Source organism: Chlorocebus sabaeus, chromosome 15 (genome assembly GCF_047675955.1).
Source record: "Chlorocebus sabaeus isolate Y175 chromosome 15, mChlSab1.0.hap1, whole genome shotgun sequence".
Lineage (NCBI taxonomy): Eukaryota > Metazoa > Chordata > Mammalia > Primates > Cercopithecidae > Chlorocebus > Chlorocebus sabaeus.
In genome coordinates, this window is record NC_132918.1 from 81,719,611 (window position 1) to 81,745,866 (window position 26,256).

Sequence of the window (26,256 nt, forward strand, 5' to 3'; positions counted from 1 at the left end):
AAGAGACATGTGTTTGGGATTTTTGTTTGGGATCAATTCTATGCTTGTTTGTCATGTCCCCACCACCCTAGCATCTGCTTCTCCCTCAGGAATGACCCTTACTTTAAACAGTTTACTGTCTTTATCCTTTGAAATTACCGACATCTTGAGGGCAGTAACTATTTTACAATGATAGCCACCAGCTAATGGGGGCTTGTCTAAATATGCATTACAAGCATTATGTCATTTACTCCTCAAAATATATTGATGGACTAAGTGCTATTATCCTAACCTTACAGATAAGAAAACCCAGGCTTAGATAATTTTTTTCATTTTTGTATCCCCCTATGCACACCCAATTCCTGAAATTTTATAAACATTTAGAAAATACTTGAAAGTCATATAGTTTTCCTAGGATAAATGCACAGAAATGGAGGAGTGAGACAAGACTCATTTTCTTTGAATTTTAAAACATTCAGAAAACAAAGGCACTAGGCCATTCTGCTTTGACCATGTCTTCCCACAGTAAGACCAATCTGAGCTCTCAGGTTGTCTCAGCGGAGAAAGTGTTTCTCTCGGAAGCAGTGTCCTCATCTGGAGGGTGTTATGTCTCCTCTCATAGGAATTTGTGCTCTACTTGGGGATTGGAGAGAGGCTGGGCTGGGCAGGGGGTGCCTCAGGACACATCACACTCCTTCCTCCAAGAGCCCACCCTGGAAGATCTTGCAGAATAGTTCCACGTAGCTGGCCAAGCTCAGTTAATATCATTCATACCCTCTGTGTACACTGAGTCCCTGCAGACAGTTTACCTGGTGGTAGAAGAGATGGTTCCAACGCCCATATGAAAAATCGAGAAATAAGAGAGACAGAAGGACTGCTGAGAATGAACCCAGAAAGCAACCATTAGTTCTCACACACATGCGTGCAAGTGCACACACACTTGAAATTAAACCCTGTCCTGCTCACTGGTAAGCCATAATTCTGTAGTTACTTTTGTTATTTTATTCTAATTCTTGCAAGCCTGCAGCCCTTTCACCATTTCAAGAGTTCCTATAAATCATTATATAACCAACTTGAAAATCTTCCTCTGGGCCTATGGCAAATTTTACTGAGCAAACAAAGGCAAAAGGCCAGCTGTGGTGCTCTGACCTCTTTTCACTAAAGGAAACTGATGCTTCAATTGTTTATGAATTGCATTATACTTTACATCATGGTATACAATTGTGGATTACAATGTAAGCAAAACCTGTACCTGAATGTACAATGCTCTGACTGAATTAAGCAAAGGAACCTTTTAAGTAATTGGGGGCCCATCAAGTTGGTCCCAAGAATTTGGAAATATAGAGTTAAATTGTAAAATCTAGATGTAATGGATCAAGAACATAAAGTCTCCTAAAAGCAAGAGAATAACTATTAGGCCAGAGAAGGACTTTTCTCAAACGTGCCTGTAGTGTGATAACCCGAATGAAAAAATTATTCCATGGAAAGAGCCTGACAGCTACAGAAGCATGAAACAACTGAGGGCAGAGTCATGGATTAGCCAATGTCTAACCTGGGGAAAGGAGAATTTTAAGCATTAGGCCACCTTTCCGCTGGGACCAATGGCAAGGCTCTCCCTAAATTGAGCCAGTTGGCAGAATGTTTTCATTTGTTTCTTTGATGGCATCGCACAACACACCAAGAGAAGAGAACTGAATTAAGACAGGGTTCAGAAGAAAACTCACAGTTGAGAATGAAGGGCTGCCACTAAGGGCAACACAGAAGGTTGCCCTGGAAGTCAGGGTAACAGCAAGTTGGAGCTATGGCAGGTGGATTGTGTATGGCAGGCAGCAGGGTAGGCTAGGTTTCCAGGGGCTCCCTGTAGCTTGATTAATTTGAATAATTTTCACAGGTTCTAGGGCACAGAGGATGCCCCTCATTATCTAGTACCTGGCTCTAGAATGGGACATTAGGGGTGGTACAGAGTGGCCCAGAGCATAAGAGCCCTCATCAGGGAGTTGTGGTGGTGGGGATTTAATCAGCTGCTTAAGAAGGGGAACTGACCAGCCTCCAGCTAGAGCCTCAAAACTGCGTCAACACTCATTTTTAAAAAGTAATAATAAACGGGCCAGGAGCGGTGGCTCATGCCTGAAATCCCAGCACTTTGGGAGGCTGAGGCAGGCGGACCATGAGGTCAGGAGTTCGAGACCAGTCTGGCCAATATGGTGAAACCCTGTCTCTACTAAAAATACAAAAAATCAGCCAGGCATGATGGCGGGCGCCTGTAATCCCAGCTACTCAGGAGACTGAGGCAGGAGAATTGCTTAAATCTGGGAGGCAGATGTTGCAGTGAGCCCAGATAGTGCCACTGCACTCCAGCCTGGGTGACAGAGTAAAGCTCTGTCTCAAAAAAATAAAATAAAATAAAATAAAAATAATAATAATAATAATGAGCTATGTTACACAGAGTGGTTTTATCTTGCATGCCTACTCAGATCCACCACCTAGAGCCCAGTGTTGAAAAGGATTCTAAATCAGAGTGCAGGCTCTGTGGGAAAGAGTGCTGAGATTATCGGGTAATGCCTGGAAGAGTAAGGAGGCAGTAAAAAATCCCACAAGCCACAGATTTGCTGGCCTAGATGTTAGAGAGTTACTATCTTGGGTTCAAGGGCTCCCCTAGAGCAAGATCCTCTCTATAGTGAAAAAGAGGCATTAGCTGTTTCTGCCAGGTGCTTAGAGTATTTGACTAATCTCAAGAGGAGTCTACTGGTCCTTTTTGGCTACATCTTCTAATTTCCCTCATAGTCCTTAAGCCAATTTACAACTATATACTTATTAATTATACATATATGATATATTTATTATTTATCTATTTATTAAATGTTTTATTATCTATTTACTTGTTTATTATCTATCTTTCTCACTAGGCTATTAGTTCTAGTGAGGATTTTATTCACCAAAGTAAACCCAGTGCCTAGTAAGATGAAACTCTTTCAGAGCCCACATTCTATAAATATTTGTTGAATGAGTGGGTAAACAAAAACAAAGGAAATAATAAATGGATAAATAAATCACTCACCAAGCAATTTTCTGATCCTGGTGGAGCTCTTTTTTAGGAAAAGACAGAACTCTCATCACACTTCAAGAAGTATGTCTGATATTTCTCATAAGATTATAGCCTGTTATCCCAGTGAGTGCCTTATTCTAATATGTAATTTAGTTAACGAGGGTCAAGTGCTGGGGACTGTCCACCTCTAAGCACAGTCAAGAGTGAGTCTCTGAGTGGACTATAAAATAGAGGTCGGATTCAGGCAGCACTCTCTCTCACCCTTAGGGAAAGGTACCTCCCAGTCTCCCTCTTTCACTCTTAGGGAAAGGTACCTCCCCCAACTTTATTCCCTATTTACAGCTTCTGCAAGAGCAGCAGCAAAGTCATTATATTTGATTCTAACTCATGGTTTCTTAGGTTACTAGTTTAAATAAAATCTGCTGGGGCTTAGAAGATTTTTCTACATTGACTTTCATCCTTGCTGCTTAATTAAATCCCTGACCTGAGAAAGAGTGATTTTCAGCCACCTCGCTTTCTGTGGCATCAGCATGAAACTGTGACTGTTGAAATACCAAAATGCCAGTTGTGCTTAATGCTCCAGGGGTGACAAGCCTGTTATATTTGGAATCCCTGATGAAGATAGATATTAACTGAGAATTGAAAATGACAGCAAAGGAGATTGAATCAGAATAGCAAAATGAATACGCAAACCTACTTTTGCTCCAATTCCTAAACGTGTCAGAAAATACTTTTTTTTTTTTTAACACATCTGTAACAGTACTAGAAAACAAGAATGCATGCTAAGAGAGAACCAGAACTCTTGGGAATTCCCTCGCAGACTACAGCAAATGCAGTTGAGTTGTGAACAATGAAGATGACCAGAGACCAAAGAATACTCGGGACAAAACAGCTATAGAAGGGGGAGCACATTTAAAGAGACATAGAATGCTCCAGACTTCACTAAAGAGTGTGAAGAGTCTGCAGTGGATTGATTGCATTAATGGCCCTAATTATTCACCCCTCCCTATATTCATGCCTGTGTCATGGGACTTTGCAGTTCCTCTCAAAACAGAGGTGGAGCCTGTTACCCTATCCCTTGAGTCTGAACTGGCCTTGAGACTTCCTTTGACCAATGAAATGAAGCAAAGTGACAGTGTGTCAGTTCTGGATCTAAGCCCTAGAGACTTCATGTGCTTTGCATGTGTCCATGCGCTGCTCCTGAACCTTGATCATTGCTATGAAACTGACCTTCCAAGGAATGAGAAATGTGGACTAGGGCAAAATCACCCCAGTCGCCTCAGCAAAAGCCAACACCCAGACCTGTGAGGGAACCATGGGGGTTTTGTGGCTGTTTATCACACAGCATTACTGTGACAATACATAATTGATACAGTCTCAACTGTATTCATAGCACCACATTACTACTTATAATGAATAATTGGCAGCAATGATGTTGGACTCCAGAATTAAGCCAACACCTGTACTCTAAAGAAAAAGAACCCATGCCTAAGGAGGGCTCTAATGTGAGCACAGAAGCCTGGGAAAGAAGAACTGTGTTGAGATAACTCTGGACCTTCAGACCTTCTAGAGGGCATGGGAAAAAGGAAAAGGCAGCTCTACTTAGGAGAAAAATAAACTGTCCTATTCTCTCCCCAAGGGTAAGAAAATCCTCCTTGCTACAGCTATTAGGATAGGAGGAGGAGGCGGCACCATACTGCTTACCTGCTATACATTCAAGTATGCAAAAGGGAGATGCACCAATTGGCACATGCTGCTCCCTTAAACAGAGCCTGTAAATAGCCCTTGCACTTGGGAGAGAGATCCATGGCAGACCACAGATGTCGAATAGTGGAGAAGCCTGTCCACATCCACCTACCTCCATGTTCAGTCTTTCATAAAAGGAGACAACCAAGAAACATTAGATTTTAGAAAAAATACTTGACACGAAAAAGAAGTAATAAGATAAAGGATAGGCCAACTAAATTCAGAGGAAACAAATGTTCAGTAAAAGAAAGAAGTCGGGCATGGTGGCTCATGCCTGTAATCCCAGCACTTTGGGAGGCCGAGGTGGGTGGACCACAAGGTCAGGAGATCAAGACCATCCTGGCTAACAAGGTGAAACCTCATCTCTACTAAAAATACAAAAATTAGCCGGGCGTGATAGCAGGTGCCTGTAGTCCCAGCTACTCGGGAGGTTGAGGTAGGAGAATGGTGTGAACCCAGGAGGCAGAGTTTGCAGTGAGCCGAGATTGCGCCACTGCACTCCAGCCTGGGCAACAGAGCAAGACTGCATCTCCAAAAAAAAGAAATATTGTTTTGAAAATATAATAATCTCTGTACAATCCATTATAACATTGCTCCATGATGGAAAGCCACTTTCAGAACTCTTTCAGAAAAGAATAAGGAAATAATGAGAAATTAGAAAGAAAGAAAACTTTCAGAAATAATAAAGAACCCTTAGAAACTATTTTTTTCTAAAAATGTTTTCTGAAAACTTTTTCTGAAACAATTCTCAGTATTATGATAAATAATAGAAAAGCCCAAATACAAAATAAATGATCAGGAAAATATAATTGAGAAAAAAATTTTAGAACATAGAGGAAAATAAGACTGTAGGTGTGTAAGAAAGACAAAAAATGTGAGGATGGATTCAGAAGGTCCAGCATGTGTTGACTAGAAGTTCCAGAAGGAAAGAAGAGAGAACATCATAGATGGGAGAAAAACATGAAAGAAATAGTAGAGAAAATTTTCCCAGTGTGAAAAATAACAGTCTTCCGATTGTTACAGCTGTGTTGAATAGAAACAACTAACAACAAAAACACATTAGTCTTCAGCCAAACCCAAGTAATTATTGATGAATGATGTAGACACACACACACACATGCACACATACACAAATCTAGTACAAAACTCTAATTACACCAGCATAAAAGGTGGCAGGCGGGAAAAATGGAGCTAAGCAAAAGTGTGCTAGGTTTTGAGAAGGTATTGGGAAGGTGTAGATAATTATAAAGATAATGAACAATTCTACATGTACATAACCATGTATAAATGTAAGTGCGTGGGAAGGAGTCTAGAAGGACACACGGGAATGGGAGGTACATCATGGGGCTGAGAAGAAGGGAGATTTGTATCTTGAAATGTATCAACTTCTAAATTTTGGAGCTTCATGATCATTTATGTATCAAACTACAGGTAACAGTTATTTTTGGCCAGGCACCATGACTCATGCCTGTAATCCCAACCCTTTGGGAAGCCGAGGTAGACGGATTACAAGGTCAGGAGATTGAGACCATCCTGGCCAACATGGTGAAACCACATCTCTACTAAAAATACAAAAATTAGCTGGGCATGGTAGCGGGTGCCTGTAATCCCAGCTACTCGGGAGGCTGAAGCAGGAGAATGGCTTGAACCAGCGAGTCAGAGGTTGCTGTGAGCCGAGATCGCGCCACTGCACTCCAGCCTGGCGACAGAGCAAGACTCTATCCAAAAAAAAAAAAAAAAACGGTTATTTTTAAAACACAGCATAAAATCATGTTTGCCTTCAGTGTGTAATAAAGCTATTTTCTTGTGTAGGAAGAACTGATAAATGTTATATTTACTTTATTTCTATTTCTTTAAGACTATTTGTGTAAATGAGAAATGATTACTCCTGACTTTAAAGTATCTTATTTTTCTTTTTTTACCTTTACCCAACCCATTCATTCTTCATTTTAGGCCAGGAGACATAGTTACTCTTTTAGAGGATTCCAATGAAGACTGGTGGAAAGTAAGTGTTCCTCTTTCTTAAAAAAAAAAAGAGAAAATCATTTGATAACTATAATTACAATACATGCTACAATTGTGGGTGCATGCCTCCTTTTTCCTTTCAGGGGAAAATTCAAGACAGAATTGGCTTCTTTCCTGCCAACTTTGTTCAGAGACTACAACAAAATGAGAAGATTTTTAGATGTGTTAGAACCTTCATTGGGTGTAAGGAACAGGGGCAGATAACACTGAAAGAGAATCAGGTGAGTAAATCACACAAACACATTCCAGATATGAGCCAAATAGGGTGTCATTTTAATAAACGTAATAACATGTATAAATCTGAATGAGTGGGGTCACCTTCAAAGTATGCACTTTGAGAAAAGATATACTTACTCCAATGATGTCAGTGTTGTAGGAGCAAAACATGCAAACTAAAATTTTAGGAATCTCACTTGGTGATACCTGTTCATAAAGGAAACGTCATAGCAGCAGGTGAGGACATCTCGTCCCCCATGCTCTTCTCTGAGGACCACTGGTCTCTGATGTGGGCAGCTTCTCTCATTCAGGCTCTGAGTTAGTGTCCACCAATGGTGTGGTTAATTCTTCAATGCTCTCTAATGAATACTTTGTCATTAGTTGTTGCTGTTAGGAACCTCTTGGGTTTTCTTATCTGGACTCCAAGCCTCCACCTGTTCACTGAAGCCCATAACAGCTTCATATCACTGCAAACGACAATAGACTAAACTTAGATAACCAGATACTATCTCAGGCTCATAAATGAACGTCTCTGTACGTATAATCTAGGGGTGCCTATCACCGTCTTGCTCCAGGGCCAAGTTGAATGTAGAGTTCTCTTTGATGCTGTCAATTTTCCTGAGAAGTAAAATGTGAACCCCCACATTTGTATGTCTTTAAGCTCCACCATCTCACGGCTGGAATGTTGATAGAGACAAAAAGCATTCTCACACCTTAACTCTCTGGCCTACTCTTCCTGTCTTTGTCTTCCAGCAGAAAGAGGCCTTCCTACCCTCCCTTCTTCTATGGTCATATCCTGTGTCCTCACTACAGAGTGAAATAAAATGCTCAGACTTATGGCCGGGCTCGGTGGCTCACGCCTGTAATCCCAGCACTTTGGGAGGCCGAGGAAGGTGCATCATGAGGTCAAGAGATGGAGAACATCCTGGCCAACATAGTGAAAACCTGTCTCTACTAAAAATACAAAAGTTAACTGGGCGTGGTAGCACACATCTGTCATCCCACCTACTTAGGAGGCTCAGGCAGGAGAATCCCTTGAACCAGGGAGGCAGAGGCTGCAGTGATCTGAGATCGCACCACTGCACTCCAGCCTGGTTTGTTCTTGATATATTAGTGGAGGATTTGGGGAATTAAAAATTTATTTTCTCTCCCAATAAAGTCTCACAGGGGACTTTAATTTTTGACTTCAGAAGTCAAAATCTTTCCTCTGTTTCTTTTTGCATTCTTGGTATAAGAATTTTATTATTTCCCAAGGTAATAAATGCCTACAGTTAAAATTGATAAGGCTCACCCTACAAGGAAGTTCAAAATGAAACAGGCATTGATAATTTTAATACATCTCTGTTCAATAGAGTTGCGGAAAACACATCTTGAACGTCTTTTTTAGGATTACCTCGAAGACAGTTTCTCAGTCACACAAGAAAATCAGTGATTACCTTGAAATTATAGCTGATTTGTCGTTTTAAAAATTGTTTTGCCCCACTTAATCAGCCATTGTATATTCCACATGGAGCTTTAACTGACTTTACCATTTTCAAACTAACAAATATATCCTCAAAGAATAATAATTTACCTTTTCTTTCTCTTTTTTCTTTTTTTTTTTTTTTTGAGACGGAGTTTCACGCTTGTTGCCCAGGCTGGAGTGCAATGGTGCTTTCTCAATGGTGCTAACCTCCGCCTCCCGGGTTCAAGGCATTCTCCTGCCTCAGCCTCCAGAGTAGCTGGGATTACAGGCACGAGCTACCACACCCTGCTAATGTTTTTTCTATTTTTATTAGAGACGGGGGTTTCTCCATGTTGTTCAGGCTGGTCTTGAATTCCAGACCTCAGGTGATCCACCCGACTTGGCCTCCCAAAGTGCTGGGATTACAGGCGTGAGCCACTCACACCCGGCCAATTTACCTTTCCTTTATGGCTATTCAAAAGAATCTTTAAAAGAAAAATCTAAAGAAAAATGATAATATGGAGGACAGCTTTTCTAAGAAAAATTCAACTCACCCTCCCTCTATATTCTAGTAAGTGAAAATCATTGAAAACAAGAGACCGATAATTCTGAGTATTACTTCCCCTATATATTTTAACAAAGGTGGTGATGGAGTCATTGAAACTGGCACTTTCATAAATGCTGGGAGACATTAGTCCACTCATTTGGATACTGATTTGGTACCATGTGCTTAGAGCCAAGAAATTGCTCAACTTCATGAATATAGTAATTCCATTTTCTATAATGTATCCAAGAAAATAACCTAAAGTAAACAGGGAGAGACTTTATGCAAAAAGACAGTCATCAGAGTGATATTCATGATGGTGAGAATTAGGAACAATTGCACAGACAACGGACGTGATTAATTCAATGACAATATTTTCATTAATGGACAATGTTAGGAACCTAAGCAATTGTGATGGTGTTATGATAATATTATGGAATTGGAATAGTGGAATCCGAACCCAGATCCCCGTCACTGTTCTCCCAAGGTAAACACAAAGGGAGAGATGCAGATGGGGCCTGAAGCCCTGTTTTCATTCATGGAACCATAGTAAACCAGACAGAGTACCAGATGCGATCTAGAGACCTAAGAGACCTCACCACAGCCCACCCACCTTACCACCACCACCATGGGCTGGTCTGAATCTGAGGATCTAATGGTACCAGACGCCCCATGGGAGAAAAGGAGCAGAAAGGACTGTGGCAAAACTGGCGTAAGATGGCCCAATTCCTTCCCAGAAGGAACAAGAGAGAAGGAGGCTTTAAGAGACAGTGAGAAACCCCCGGCACCTGTGATGCAATCAGATCTTCTGTCTTTGGAGAAGTGAGGAGGGACCTAGGAGAGAGGGCAAATATCTTCAGATATTGTGTCACCATCTTAAATGATGGCTTCATAAACCATGAACAAATAAATATTAATGATACAATAGTAGTATAAAATCTTACAGCTTTTTTCTCTTCCATTTAAATTACTTTCATGGTATATATTTACAAAAATAAAATTTAAACAGTAGCACAATTTAAAATACTCAATCTTGTCTTTTGAATCTAATAACATAAAGGTACACAGTGTTGCTGTGATTTTCTTGGGCCTCAACTTTGCACATGTGTACACAAATGCACACACACAATACACATATCACCATGTCCAACAATTGCTATATCGAATTGCATTATCTGCTGCTGCTTGTATAGATGCAATAACCCCAAGAGGTGTAATGCCATCTAACAATTTTTGGTTGTTAAAATCTCTAATATCCTTAGGAAGTTGGGTCACTGGACTCTATGGTTTCACCCTGGTTTTACGGTTTTACTTGAAATCGACATCCTTCCCTTTTATAAAAATTACTTATATGACACTTTAGGACACATTGCATTTTTTAAATTGCACAAGCTCTCTTTTACCCGGTTGCTTGTAGACAGAATATATGTTTAAATAGATCAAAAGTCATCAATGTACTGACATGAAATATACATCACTTAAGAGCACCTGATCCTTCATTTTCTGCCCAAAGTTGTCTGTTCCCCCTGGGGCTGTTATTTGCCAACCTATCACTTGCCTGCACACTCCCCAAAGAGGTAACAGCAGAAGCCAGCATCTGCCTATGAAGAGCAGTGGCATCCAAAGATTCCCCATAATGACAACACCCCTGGAAACCCACTACCCCTACCCCTGGAAGACTGCACTGACCACTCTGTCTCCCATAAAAGTATATGCAAACCCCACATGACTATTCCTTTTTGGATGTGATGACCCGTTTTGGGGTCTGCTTTTTGAAAGAAAACCTTTTATCTCTAGTCCCTGGCACGCAGAAAAAGAAAGAACAAATTAATACTGTCTTAAACATTGTCACAATAATAATTCTTATAAGAATCGTAATTATTAGTCATTATTTAATGTCATACAGACACATTGTATAAATAAAGTTTATACACATACGTGTGAATTTTATGGATTCATTATTTCTATTTTATAAATGAGAAAACAAACACTCAGAGAGGTTATGTGCCTTGCTTAAGGAGCAAAAACCTAGTGAGTGTCCAGGCTGGAATGTAAACACAGGTCTGCAAACTCCAAGTCAAGGCTTTCCACTAGCCATGTGCCCTGAACAACGTGGAAAGCACTCCGAACAGTAAAGAGCAGCTTTGTTCCTAAGGATGGTGAGTGCCATAAAGGCAGCTGTCTTGGGACCAAAGGACTCCTTGAAAACAAGTTCTTGCTCATGTGGGCTCCCTATTGAGTCATTCCTGATTCCAGGCAAAGGCATCCTCATTAGACTGACACCCCATCTCTGATGCGATACACAACTCACAAAGCAAATGGGCACTTTTCCCAGCTTGATTCCATGCCAACACTTCAACCTTCCCCAAGTTTACCCAACTGTATCCTTCCTGATCCAAAAATTTAGGAAGTCTTTTGAATAAAATAAATTTGGGAAGAATGTTCATCTTTACTGGCAAAGTGTTGTTCAATAATCTTGCTAGCATGGTTTTTTTTTGTTTTTTGGTTTTTTTTCCAGAATAATCTTATGCTTTCCCATTTGAGGTCAAACATTGTTTTTATGTTATTAAAATACAATCAGTGAAACCAGAAGGCAAATTAAAATTTGCTCAGGTTGATCAATTGCTACAAGCAGAACATCTGTTCAGTGACTCCCACCAATTCCTTGGCATATTCCTCACAATTTTTTTTTTCTGGAAATGGGCCTCATACCTGTGTTCTCTGCCCTCATGGTTAAACTGAATCTGTTAGGGGTTGGGGTGTGGAGGAGGTAAGGCAAACAATTCAGCCTCTTCAGCTAGACATGTTCAAGATGCAACAGAGCATTTCAGCCTGAACCTGGAACCAAGTGGATCTGCTCATAGTTATTGTCTTCTTTTATTTTAGGTTCAGGGGTACAACATGTGCAGGTTTCTTATATAGGTAAATTGCATGTCACGGGGGTTTGGTATACAGATTATTTCACCACTCAGGTAATAAACATGGTACCAATTTTTTAAATACATCAGCCATTTCAAAGAAAAAATGTCTTTTAAAAACCCAGTTTAGAAACAAACTTCAAAATTTGTCTCCACTTTAGTGTCCTAAGTTATTTTAGGTAGAAGATTTCAAAATATGCTTGTTAATTGCAGGGAGTATGTAATAGAAAGAGCACAGATACTAGTGTCATACAGAAATGGATCTATATCCTGTGTGATTTTGACAAAGTAGCCTCTGAATGTCAACCTTCTCATCAGCATAGTAGCATCTCCCTCTTGAACTTGATGTGAGGGTTAAATGTGCTCACCTAGGTAAAGCCTTAGCACAGTGCCTGGCCACCACAGATGCATAGCAGAAGTCATTTTCCTGTCTACCGTGATCCCTAACGAGTAAAGCCTAAATGAGGAATTCATCTGCAGTGGTTAATGCCACATACACTTACCCAGTAAGCACCAGAAAATAGCCAACATGGTATTTATAACCCTACAAATATAAAGAGACAAATGGTCATTAACAAAAAAAGAAAGAAATTTTATTCTAAAGATAAATGCAATGCACATCTTTGATTAAATCACATTTTCTACCTCTGTGGTTAATCTGTCTCATAATTATTGCATTTTTTTTTTGTTTGCAGAGCTCTTGTTTCCAAATACAGTTAAGTTATTCATTTGTTACGAACACAGTGAGAGTTTGCATTGACACAAGTATATTTTCTGTTTCCTCCTCCTCCTCCTCTTCCTCCTCCTCTTTCTTCTTCGTCTTCTTTTTGTGAGGCAGTGTCTCACTCCCTAGGCTCAGGTAATCCTCTCACCTCAGCCTCCCAGTCAGCTGGGACCACAGGTGTGCACCACCATGCCCAGATAATTTTTGTATTTAATGTAGTGATGGGGTTTTGACATGTTGCTAAGGCTGGTCTCGAAGTCCCAGACTCAAGTGATCCCCAGCCTCCCAAAGTACTAAGATTACAGGCATAAGCCACTGCACCTAGCCTCTTCATTTTTAAATTTTAAAATGTATCCTTATTAAATCAACTTTAAAATACCATAAAAACATTTCTTTAATGGGAATGACATTGAATCTATAAATTGCTTTGGGCAGGATGGCCATTTTCACGATACTTTTTTTCTATCCATGAGCATGGAATGCTTTTCCATTTGTTTGTGTCCTCTCTTATTTCCTTGAGCAGTGTTCTGTAGTTCTCCTTGAAAAGGTCCTTCACTCCCCTTGTTAGCTGTATTCTAGGTATTTTAGTCTCTTTGTACTAATTGTGAATGGGAGTTCATTCATGATTTGGCTCTTTGCTTGTCTGTTGTTGGTGTATAGTAATGCTTGTGATTATTGAACATTGATTTTGTATCCTGAGACTTTGCCAAAGCTGTGAATCAACTTAAGAAGCTTGGGCTGAGATGATGGAGGTTACTCGATATAGGATGATGACATCTGCAAACAAGACAGTTTGACTTCCTCTCTTCCTATCTGAACACCTGTTATTTCTTTCTCTTGCCTGATTGCCCTGGCCAGAATTTCCAATACTATGTTGAATAGGAGTGGTGAGAGGGGGCATACTTGTGCCAGTTTTCAAGGAGAATGCTTCCAGCTTTTGCCCATTCAGTATAATATTGGCTGTGGGTTTGCCATAAATGGCTCTTATTCTTCTGAGGTATGTTCCTTCAATACCTAGTTTATTGAGAGTTTCTAAAATGAATGGACATTGAATTTTATTGGAGGCCTTTCTGCATCTATTGGGATAATCATGTGGTTTTTGTCTTTAGTTCGTTTATGTGTGAATTACATGTATTGAACCAGCCTTGCATCCCGAGAATGAAGCCAACTTGATCATGGTGAATAAGCTTTTTGATGTACTGCTGGATTCAGTTTGCCGGTAGTTTATCAAGGATTTTTGCATCAATGTTCATCAGGGATATTGGCCTGAAATTTTCTTTTTTTGTTGTATCTCTGCCAGGTTTTAGTATCAGGATGATGCTGGCCTCATAAAATGAATTAGGGCGGGGTCCCTCCTTTTCAATTGTTTGGAATAGTTTCAGAAGAAATGGTACCAGCTCCTCTTTGTACCTCTGATAGAATTCAGCTGTAAATCCATCTGGTCCTGGGCTTTTTTTGGTTGGTAGGCTATTTGTTACTGCCTCAATTTCAGAACCTGTGATTGGTCTATTCAGGGATTCAACTTCTTCCCAGTTCAGTCTTGGGAGGGTGTATGGCCATTGACATTCTTCACTGGATTAGAAAAAAAACTACTTTAAAATTCGTATGAAACCAAAAAGGAGCCTGTATAGACAAGGCAACCCTAAGCAAAAAGAACAAAGTTGGAGGCATACTGCTACCTGGCTTCAAACTATACTACAAGGCTAAAATAACCAAAACAGCATGGTACTGGTACAAAAACAGACACATAGGCCAATGGAACAGTATAGAGATCTCAAAAATAACACTACACATCTACAACCATCTAATCTTTGACAAACCTGACAAAAACAAGCCATGGGAAAGGAGTCCCTATTTAATAAGTGGTACTGTGGAAATGGGCTAGACATATGCAGAAGATTGAAGCTGGACCCCTTTCTTATACCTTGTACAAAAATTAACTCAACCATTCAGGACATAGACACAGGCAAAGATTTCCTGATGAAAACATCAAAAGCAATTGCAACAAAAGTAAAAATTGGCAAATGGAATCTAATTAAACTGAAGAGCTTCTGCAAAGCAAAAGAAACTATCAGAGTGAACAGACAACCTACAGAATGGGAGAAAATTATTGCAATCTGCCCATCTGACAAAGGTCTAATATCCAAAATCTACAAGGAACTTAAACAAATTTACAAAAAAAAAAAAAAAAAAAACAGTAAAAAGTGGGCAAAGGACATGAACAGACACTTCTCAAAAGAAGATATTTATGTGGCCAGCAAATATATGAAGAAAAGCTCAACATCACTGATCATTAGAGAAATGCAAATCAAAACCACAAAGAGATCCCATCTCACTCCAGTCAGAATGGTGATTATTAAAAAGTCAAGAAACAACAGATGCTGGTGAGGCTGTGGAGAAATAGAAATGCTTTTACACTGTTGGTGGGAATGTAAATTAGTTCAACCATTGTGGAAGATAGTGTAGCAATTTCTTAGAAACCTAGAACCAGAAATACCGTTTGACCCAGCAATCCTATTACTGGATATATACACAAAGGAATATAAATCACTTTATTATAAAGATAAATGCATGCATATGTTCATTGCAGCACTATTCCCAATAACAAAGACATGGAATCAACCCAAATGCCTATCAATGAAAGACTGAATAAAGAAAATATGGTACACATGTACCACAGAATACTATGCAGCCATAAAAGGAACAAGATCATGTCCTTTGCAGGGACACAGATGGAGCTGGAAGCCATTATCCTCAGCAAACTAATGCAGGAACAGAAAACCAAACATTGCATATTCTCAGTCCTAAATGGGAGCTGAACAATGAGAACACATGGATAAAAGGGAGGGAACAACACACACTAGGGCCTATCGGGGCAGCGGTGTGATGGAGTAGTGAGAGGGAGAGCATCAGGATAAAATAATAAGGCACATGGGCTTAATACCTAGGTGATGGGTTGATAGGTGCAGCAAAGCACCATAGCACACGTTTACCTATCTAACAAACCTGCACATCCGGCACATATATCCTGGAACATAAAATAAAATAAAATTTTTAAAAAAGAAAACAAAAAATACTGATCTAAAAAGTGTACTTTAAAATACTTAGGAAAAGTAATTAAGCCCATAAATTGAACATTTGTGTGGAATTTAGTCTATTTTACTCTAGTTGATTGAACATTAAATATCCTCCTGAAAAAAATCTTTAAATTCATGCATAGTTTTATTGCACCTATAGAACCATTTTCATGTATTATGTTCTATCAAAGCTTTAAAAAAAAAAAACAGAAAAAAATATTTCATATTACAAAACCAAAAGGCATTTATTTTGGAGAAATTTTGAGGGAAAATATTTTTAAGAGATATAAAAGATAAAATAGAGACCATAAGCAATTCAACAAATAAATTATTACCAACATAAACACTTTGGCATATTTCTTGACAAACTTTTAATTCACATTTTGATATCATATCCTCTTTAGTTTCCTAACGTTTAAAAAATGTAGTCATTAAATGTTTACCAAAATACAGGTTTTAAGAAAGTTTTATTGGAACGTAGCTAAATTTATTCCTATATATATGGTCTGCGGCTGCTTTCATGCTACAACTGAACAGCTGAGTTGAGTCACTGCAATAGAGACCAGATGGCCTGCAAAGCCTACAATATTTAGTACTTGGCCCTTTCTAGAAAAAGTTTGCCAATCCTTAGTCTAGATGTACAGGAATGTGTTTAAGTTTCTCCTATTATTGGATATTCAGAGTTTTTATTTTTTAAACTGTTATTGATAACTGCAATGAACATCTTTGAAGCTAAATATTTGTCTCTAACTCTGATTGTTTTCTTAGGGTATACTTTAGAATTTAGAGGAAAACAGATCAAGACTTGTACAATTCTTGATGCATACTGCCAAATTGCATTCAGAAAGGTCTTGCCAACTTACGCTCACGCCAGCTGTTCATGAGTATATCCAGATCATCACATGCTTGCAAGAATTGAACATTACTATTTTTTGTTATGTCGGTTTGATAGATTAATAATATTTCATGCTAATCTGCATTTTCTGGATGGTTAAAGAGACTTACATTTTATCTCATATATATAGGGCATTTATTGTTTCTAATAATCTGTTTATATACTTTGCCCATTTTCTTACATTATTTAAAAAGTTTTCTACCTTTGAAGAATATTCATATCTGGTGTACCACATGTGACCAATATTTTCTCTAGTTTATCATTTGTCCTTTGCTCTCAATGCCTCTTTCTCCAGGAGCTTAATCATTCCTTGGTTGGATCATTTCTAGTTTACCATACTTCCTTTATAGTTTGAATGTCTTTATTATTTTACACTTCTTTATCTCTCTCTAATTCCTTCCGAGACTGTTTCAAGATAGTTCTCACTTCACTTTGATTTTCTGAAGTTTCAATTCAGTCTTTCATTGTTTCTAATACATGTTAGTTTAGTATTTATTTCTTTGTAGACTTTTCTTCTCAGTCAGCCCCTTTCTTCTACAGCATATTTTCTTTTCTTTTCTTTAACTTTTAAGTTCAGGGGTACAGTGCAGGTTTGCTATATAGGTAAACTTGTGTCCTGGGGATTTGTTGTACAGATTATTTCCTCACCTAGGTATTAAGCCTAGCACCCATTAGTTACTTTTTCTGATCCCCTCCATCCTCCCACCCTTCACCCCCCAAAAGGTCCCAGTGTGTGTTATTCCCCTATGTGTGTCCATGTGTCCTCATCATTTAGCTCCAACTTACAAGTGAGAACATGTGGTATTTGGTTTTCTGTTCCTGTGTTAGTTTGCTAAGGATAATGGCCTCCAGCTCCATCCACGTCCCTGCAAAGAATATGATCTTGTTGTTTTATGGCTGCTTAGTATTCCATGGTGTATATGTACCCAAATTTGGGGTACATATATTTTGTTTATCCAGTCTACCATTAATGGGCATTTAGGATGAATCTATGCCTTTGCTATACAGCATGTTTTCTTTGCATCTCATTGCATCATCTCTTTACCTCAAGATATTTTCTCCTTATAACACTGAGACCAAGTCTTCCTTCAACATACTGCATTCAGTATGTCTGAAAGGATAACTCTGAGACATATGTACATATTTTCTGCAATTTTTAAAATGTTTTATTGTAATAGTCTTGGTCCTTTTATCCTGTGGTAGGCAGGATAACCCAAAGATGCCCAGGTCCTAATCTCCAAAACTTTGAATATGTTACTTTATATGACAAAAGGAACTTTGTAGATGTGATTAAGTTAAAGATTTTGTGACCAGTATCTGGGTTAACAGGGTGAGCCCAGTATAATCACAGAGATCCTCAGAAGAGGGAGATAAGAGGGCCAGGGTCAGAGAAGGAGATGTGATGATGGAAGCTGAGGTCAGAGAGAGAGAGATTTGAAGATGCTATGTTCCTGGCCTTGAAGGTGAAGGAAGGAGCCATGAGCCAAGGAATATTGGTGATGACTTCTAGAGCTGGAAAAGACAAGGAAACAGATTCTCTCTTGGAGCTTCTAGAAAGAATGCAGCCCTGCCAGCACCTTGTTCTTAGGACTTCTGAACTCTAGAATTGTAAGATAATAAATGTGTGTTGTTATAAGCCACAAAATTTGGGGTAATTTGTTGTAGCAGCACTAGGAAACGAATCCAGCTTTTACACAAAGGGGACTTTGCAGATGTGATGAAGGTTATGGGCCCTGAGATGGGGAGATATCCTAGATTGTCTAGGTGGGCCTAATCTAATCACTTGAGCCCTTAAGAACAGAGAAACGTATCTGGCTAGCGTCAGGGAGATGCAACAGAAGAGGACAGATGAGAAATGAAGTAAAAGTGTAAGTCAAAGAGAGATAAAGTATGAGAAAGACTCAGCCTACTATTATTGGATATGAAGATGGAGAAAGGGGACCACAAGCCAGAGGAGGAGGGTGGCCTCTAGAAGCTGGAAATAGGCATCTCAGTCCTCCAGCCACAGGGAGCTGAAATCAGCATCAACCTAAATGAGCCTAAAATTAAATACTCCCCTAGAGAAAAAGCAAAGAAAGAATGGAATAGAGCCCTTTTGACTCCTTGATTTTGACCTTATAAAATCCAGAGCAGAGAAAACTAGCCAAGTCCACTAGACCTACAGAACTGTGATACAATAAATGGTGTTGTTTAGGCTTCTCTAAGTTTGTGGTGATTTGTTACAACAGTAATAGCAAATGAATAAACATCTCAAGTTACAAAACTCAAACTCAACCTCAAAGGGTCTATTTTACTCCTATAATAAAGAGTCTGATAGAGGTCAGTTCTTGGGTTGATAATTCAGTGGCTTGATCCCCTGATCAGAGAACCAAATTCTTCCACATTTCTGCTAAGCCATCCTTGAAATGGTGACTACGTCCCCTAGTGGTCACAGATGGCTGCAGCCACTCCAGGAATCCTTCCAGACAAAAATTTTCTTCCTAAGGCATCTCTTTTAATAGGTGGGGTGGGGGGGATCTTTCCCAGAACTTCCCTAGCAGATATTTCATCTTGCTTCATTGGCTACAACTAAGTTCTACGTAAACCACTAAGAATCACCAACAAGGAGGATATAAACGGGACTTGGATCAATTAAATTTACCTAGGTTACATAGGATAGGGATGGGCAATAGAATGAAAAGCAGGACTCTGCCTCGTGGGAAAACAACAGAAATGACCATAAGTACCAATCATCAGTGTTTGCCTCAAGGTTTTAGTTATTCTAGAACAGTGAGTGAGTGATGCAGAACTAAGGTTGCCCAGCTGAAACGATGAGTGAATTAGTCTGAGTCCAGCTCAGTTTCCACCAAATGCAAAAACCAAAGTAGAGAACATGGATACGTGATCAGAAGTCTAAAATGTCAAAGATTGAACACTAAATGTTAACATTTAACTCCAAATCAAGGACCTGCAAGCCATTAAAGAGTCTAGGCTCTGAAGAATGAGATTGGGAAGAAATTGAGTAAGTCATTCAAATCCAGAAGATCATAAATTGCCTGTGTCCCATACTAGGAAAGCAAAGTTTCTGAGAGATGCTGAGGAGCTGGCCATAGCCTGGCCTACATGGTTAGGTATGCACTAGGCTGGCTGGAGATGGATTGCTGTGGATGTGGGGTACCTCTGCTCTGCATATGCTGTGCCTGCCTTGGTGTTGGGACATCAAGCTTACCACTGTTTCATACATGATGCTCATGTCAGCAAGCTGACTTATCAGGTCAGGATTTATCACTATGGGAAGAAAATTTGTACAGCTTTTAGGAAGTCTCTTTAGGTTAGAGAGAGGGAGGAAGGATGGAGAGAGAATGGGTGGCAAGAGAAAAAAAAAAGAGGACAGATGAAGATAGGAAGGGAAAGGAGGAAAGTCAAGGGAAGGGGAGAGGAGAAGAGGGAAAGGGAAGGGAAGAGAGAGGAGGGGAAAGGAAAACACAAATAATTGTTTTAAATAAATCTGACCACCTAATTCCTCCAATTAAAACCTTTTAACACCCTTGTGGTTAATACCAACGGTCACGTTTGCCCTTTTCCCACGCTGCAGAGCCCTGAGTTTTATTCTGTTGTCCACCTATATCTTAAATGACTCAGGCAGTGCTAACTGAATTGATCCCATTCTCTTTGTCGGTGATGATTTCAGTGGTTTGCTTGTGGCCCAATTCTAGTCCATGAGATAGGTCAGAAGGTCAGCCAAAGGTCTTAGCAGAGTTTAGCATGGCTTCCATTTCCTGCACACTTTAGGCTCTGACAGATTTTGTGGCTTCATCTTACACCCGTTATTCCCTCCATCTCTCTGTTCTGGTCCACTGAATTTTTTCCATGACTTCAAAGTGTCACAATCTCTTGATGCTGGAAGTTGTTATTTATTCTAGTCTTGTTTTCCTCCTTCCCACACCTTTTTCTTTTTTTCTTTAAATGTCACTTTTTCAAGAAGGTATTTCTTACCCCATTGGCTAGATCAGGTTTCCATAAATATTTCCATTAGTACTTTTTTCTTCATTCATTAGGTTGTGCAAAAAAAATTATGTTTTATGTGGTCAGTCAGATTACTAAATGTTGCCCACAGGACACTCAGCCATCAAAACAGCCACAGCCCTTGCACTTACCACGTTTTTGATGTCTCAATAAATTTCAGCTGGGACAGCTGTACCCAGAAAGCTCTGTCAGGGATCTGTCTGTCTTGTATTGCACTAGTTCCCAGTATTTGTAATGGTATCTAACACGTAGTAGGTACTCAATAAAGCGTTGTTGAATGAGTGAATAAATAAGGAAAGCAGGGAACTGAGGATCCTTAGGCAACAAAAATATCTCTAACTGGACCTAGTGAGTAAAACATTTCTGCTGGGGAGATCAACTGTTCAGTTACAGTTTGGAATTGAAGGGTTTTGGAGGACTTGGGACTTTCAGTGCTAAAATTGAGAAAGTCCGGAGGAAACCAAGACTAGTTGGTCACCCTCTATTTATGGCCCTCCAAACCAAAAGAGTTCCTCTGTCCTCACTTTCCACTCTTCCACCCATAACTAATCTTCTGGGAAGATATTTCCATTCTGCCTCTAAATGAATGGAAACGTTTCAGGCTCTGCCATTGTTTCCTAAAATGGTAGATCCTCAAGACTGAGAGGTTACGTATTTTACCATCAGAATTTTAAACTCTGGATCCCTCATTTCTAGATAGAGTCAAAGCTACTGAAGCCTGTGTTCAGTCGTTTCTACTCATCATCTTCAAAATTTCTCATCCTTACAAAGGTCTCCCAAAATCAAAGCACTTTAGGGATGCCAAACTGAAAGGTTGAAAATAAGCCAGTGCATTCAACAAAGCATGAACCATTGTGCTTCTTGGCTTCCTATTTCAGAGACACTTCCGAACAACTCTTCCACAGCTTCTGTCAAGCAATGTTTCTCTTCTACATAAAAACCTTGAAAGAGAAGAGAAAAAAGCAAAAGTCTATCTTATATACAGGCACATATTTGAACCTCAGTGGTTTTTTTGCTCCAAGAACTGAAATTTACTCTTCACAGAGATGATTAAATTCTCTGAAAATGACCCAAAAGACATTTTTTGGGTCAGTCGGTTTTTGTTTGTTCCAAGGCATGGAGTAATGGTGTAAGGCTCTTAGCTCTGGCCAGAATTTCAACGTTCTGACTCCTTGCCCAGTGTTCTCACTCTTCCACATCACCACAATACAGCATCCTTGTGTGTATATGTCAATAAATTGCTTTCAAGTTTGATTTTTTAATTTCAATATTTAAATTCAACATGTTTTCATGGTTCATGTTTCACCTAGAACCAGCCTACTCAAAGGGCAGGTGTTTATATTTTTATCGATGCTGACTGGTAGGACTTATATTAAGGGTTGTTGAATTTTGACACATAGAAATAGGTGAGAAAACACACTCTTTGGCAAATTGTAAAGGTAAATCCTCCTCTCAAGGCATTTTTGTGTGTTCTTTCAAGACATACTGCCTGCTCATCACTGGAGTCTCCCCCCTTCAGTATTACTGGCATGGGCAATGGCAGGTCTCAGCTTTGCCACCCAGGCTGGAGTACAGTGGCGTGATCTCGGCTCACTGCAACTCTGCCTCCAAGGTTCAAGCGATTCTCCTAACTTGGCCTCCTGAGTAGCTGGGATTACAGGCATGCACCACCACGCCCAGCTAATTTTTGTATTTTCAGTAGAGACAGGGTTTCATGACATTGGCCAGGCTGGTCATGAACTCCTGACTTCAAGTGATCCGCCCATCTCAGCCTCCCAAAGTGCTGGGATTAGAGACATGAGCCACTGTGCCCAGCCAGGTGTCAGCATTTATTTATTTATTTTTTTATTTATCTTTTATGGAGGTACAATTTTCCATTCTGATTAGACCCTATTATTCTGAGGGCAAAAACTATGTTTCGTGCTCCTTTTGTATCACCTAGGGCACCTGGTACTATGTTGGGCATGTATTTATTTATTTATTTTATACTCTAAGTTCTGGGATACATGTGCAGAAAGTGCAGATTTGTTACCAAACATATGACCAAAAAAACTGCACATCTCAGCTTTTGAAAATCAAGTAGTCCATCCCTTTTGAAGTCATGTCAAGGGACCTAACATGACCCATCAGCTACTTCTCTCACAGTGGCCCACATCTGGTCTTCATGAAACAGTCAACACATCCTCTACTCTTAAAGATTATCTCCTCTTCACTTCACTGTCTGAGCCTCTTTCTCGTCAAGTTTCTCACACAGTAGATTTCTGAAGTATGAGTCAGATACCTGTCCATTGTATGTCCCAAGCTCCAGGAGTCACAAATCAAGCTCTTTGAGTGTCCTATTCAAGTCCCTTCTGCCCACTGTGGTGGCTTCTATTGGAGCCTTGCTCACATCCCTTTCACCAAGTGGGTGCACTCATCTCCCAGTTGCTATGTTGGCCACCAACAACTCACAGCTGCCTTCTCAGGGAGGGCCTTTTGAGACAGCAGGACCCTCTCTCCTGGAAGGTTATGCCCCTCAGGCTACAGGCCAGCCAATAGCCAATGACTGACTGACATAGGGTCCAAAAGTCTGAAACCCTAGCTTCAAAGTGAGACAATTCTGTGATGCAATTCATGCTCCAGAGCTCCCAGGGGAACCAAGCTAGACTGCTTTCCAGCTGAAAACCTCTCATTGCTGGGCTCCTTCCCCTGCCCCCATCCTGCATCCCTCACTTCCCACCCCCTGAGAGCACCCTCTCAATAAGCCACTTGCACAAGGATCCCTGTGTCAGGCTCTGTTTCTAGGGAATCCAACCTAAGACAAGGTGAGGCAGGAGAAACTCACAACACAACAATAGTTCTGTTCATAAACCTCTTCTAATTTTCATCTGGCACATCCACCCTTCTATGCCCTTCAGTGGCCGATAAGTGGTGAGCGGCAAGAGTACCCAAATGAATGTTTATCAACTCCTTTTTTAAAGTCTAGCATAGGTGGCCTTACTTTGGAATATGGGAATTGTTGGCATCTATTTGCTTGAGGCCGGGAGTGAAACAGTTCCCTTTGACTTCCTTTTCTGATGTTATATGAGACACATATAAAATTCTGAGCACATGACAGGAGTCTGCTGAATGATAGCTATTATTTTGGTCCTTTAAATAATGTCTTGAGAACTCATTGCATGCCATATGCTAGGCTCCGTGACAAACATTCTTATCTCATTCTGTCCTCACAGTGACTCTTCAGAGGGTCACAGTACTATTAATCCTCATTTTATTGATCCTCGTTCATAAAGCTAAATTTCAGAAAACATTGAATGCCTGGGCCTCATTCCAAAGCTAGGTTTTTGCCTAATTTTTTATCAAATTCTCACTGTGCTCATTTCCCACCCTGAAACTGCTCTCCCTTTTCCAGTTTGTTGCTCCTGCAACCTCAGCAGCAGGGATTCAAGCTGCAGGTTCTAACTTCTTTCTTGCTGACAGTAAAGTCTTTCTTTCTTTTTTTTTTTTTTTTTTCTTCCTTGGCATTCAGATCTGCGTGAGTTCTGAAGAAGAGCAAGATGGCTTTATCAGAGTCCTCAGTGGAAAAAAGAAAGGCCTCATCCCCCTTGATGTCCTAGAAAACATCTGATTGCTGGCTCCTCCTCCGTTTGCAGTAGGCAAGCTCTGCTGTGATGCCTCTGCCTCATCTCACACTGCGTCAACCCAGAGGAGCTGCCGCACTGACCCAGCCCCCCAGGAAACAGTGAGACAAGAATCAAGTATCTGAGACTGTGGAGTAACAGCCACAAAACAGAGGGCCCACTGCACACCATATCCAGGCCTCCCCAGATGGGGACGAGGCTGAGAGAGTCAGCAGGCAGAGCCAGATGCCATGCTTGGCAGCAGCAGTAGGACTATAAACCACAGCTGTCCCCCAGGATCCCACTCCTTTCCTGTCTGTGTGGTATAAGTTAACACACTGGAGTGTGCTCCAGTTTGCAGGGTAGCCCAGTGCAAGATTCAGATCCATGTAGCCAAGTATTATTCTGGTTCCAGACCTATGTCACCAGTACCGGTCAGTCAGTGTCATCACATTTCAGGCCCCAAGCAATCTCTGTGCAAAGCATCAGAAAGGCCTGCTTCCCAGCCCCCAGCATTCCAGTGCTCCCCAGGCGCCCTCTCTTTGTGATTGTGCTATCCAGAGTGTCCAGCTTGTTCTTTCTTTCTCTTCAGTCCTCTGAGTACATCTGGTGCTGTGCATTAGATGTGAGGGCTACGTTGACATGGCATCACCTCCAAAGACCTGACCTACCTAAAGACTGATGACAAGCCATCCTTCCTGTTGTTCTAGGTACTGGCCTGGGTAACAGAGCAGGACACAAGACATAGATACAGTGGGGAGGAGAAGTGGGGAAAGGTGAGGCAGAGAGTTCTTACTTATTGAAGATTATACAGCCCTTTCAGTTATGAAATCCCTACTTGAGGGCGATGGACCTAGGGAAGAGACTATAACAAAAAGTCTACACTTTCATTTTACATCCTCTCTATTGGAGGCAGCATTTTCCCTTCATGCTGTCCTATAGGACTCCACTTTGGAGGCTGAACCTATCTTGCGGGAACTAGGAACATGAAGGGGAATCAACAACAGCATCTTAGAAGAAATGTAGCCAAATTGGGATCCATCCTTCTTTAGGGCAGTATGTTATACCCTAGCAGATGTAAAATGGAAAATAATCCTAATGCTTCATCCTTCTGAAAGTAGAGGAACTAGGGGCCCAATTAGCATCATCTAGGGGAATCTCTATTACTCTGTACTTGTACTAATGTTTACAAGAATGCAATATACTGTGATGCCTTCCTACTCAAGCCTGCTAGCACTCAAATTTGCATCCTATTAGTCATTAATATAGTTAAACTTCAATTCACAATCACCTTGGAATCAATGTCAGTTTGATTTATTTTGTTACAGAGCAATAAAATCATTAGAACAATGGTTTTTAAAAGACTTAAGTGGATGCATCCTATGCATGTAAGCATTATTTCCCAAACCAAAGCGTCATTAGTCTCCATTTATTTATTTTGTTCCTACTCAGTGTGAAGTTGGGAACTGAGAGGGGATGGCTGCTGGTTTCACAGAAGTTTGGATGCCTTACTCTTATCTTAAAGCCAGCATCCAGAATTTCCTCCCTCTCTGATGCCACATGCAAAACCAGGTATACAATGGCAAGATGGATTCTTTGAGAGCCAGGGTAGATCATATGACTGCCTTTCTGTAAAATTGGATGCCTAGTACAAATGCTCTTTGCCTCTAATTCAGTATTCCATTTAATAAAAACAATACAGTGGAAAGGAGCATCAGAAACATGTGTCCTTATCTCTTCTTTCTGTTATGATACCCACTGACTTTTTGGTACAATGATGTCATATCATATGCATGTTTAATGAAGATGAATCTTAAAAATCAGTTTGCCTTTTACAGTTGAATAGCAAGAAGATGTGGTATCTAGCCTCCAAGGTAGTCTCCCAAAGATCCTACCTCCTCATATTCTTTCCTTTGTGTAGTCCCTTCCCACACTGAATCAGGTCTGGTCTTATGTGGCCAATAGAATACAGCAGAAGTAGTACTACAAAGCTGTCTTACTCTATTTTCTGTTTCTGTAACAGAATATTTAAGATTGG

The 26,256-nt window shown here is 40.2% G+C and overlaps 1 protein-coding gene across 3 annotated transcripts in view; it reads left to right on the forward strand.

Moving 5' to 3' along the window:
* STAC (SH3 and cysteine rich domain) overlaps positions 1–25,939 on the forward strand; it is a 168,036-nt gene extending 142,097 nt beyond the window's left edge. For 2 of the 3 annotated variants that reach the window (XM_038003049.2, XM_008009472.3), the window contains 3 exons: positions 6,725–6,776; positions 6,880–7,017; positions 24,128–25,939. In XM_038003049.2, the coding sequence (XP_037858977.2) occupies positions 6,725–6,776; positions 6,880–7,017; positions 24,128–24,226 (289 nt within the window). In that variant the 3' untranslated portion in view covers positions 24,227–25,939. The remainder of the gene's footprint in view (positions 1–6,724; positions 6,777–6,879; positions 7,018–24,127) is intronic. The other variant, XM_008009473.3, reaches the window with a different exon arrangement.
* The last annotated feature ends 317 nt before the right edge of the window (positions 25,940–26,256 follow it).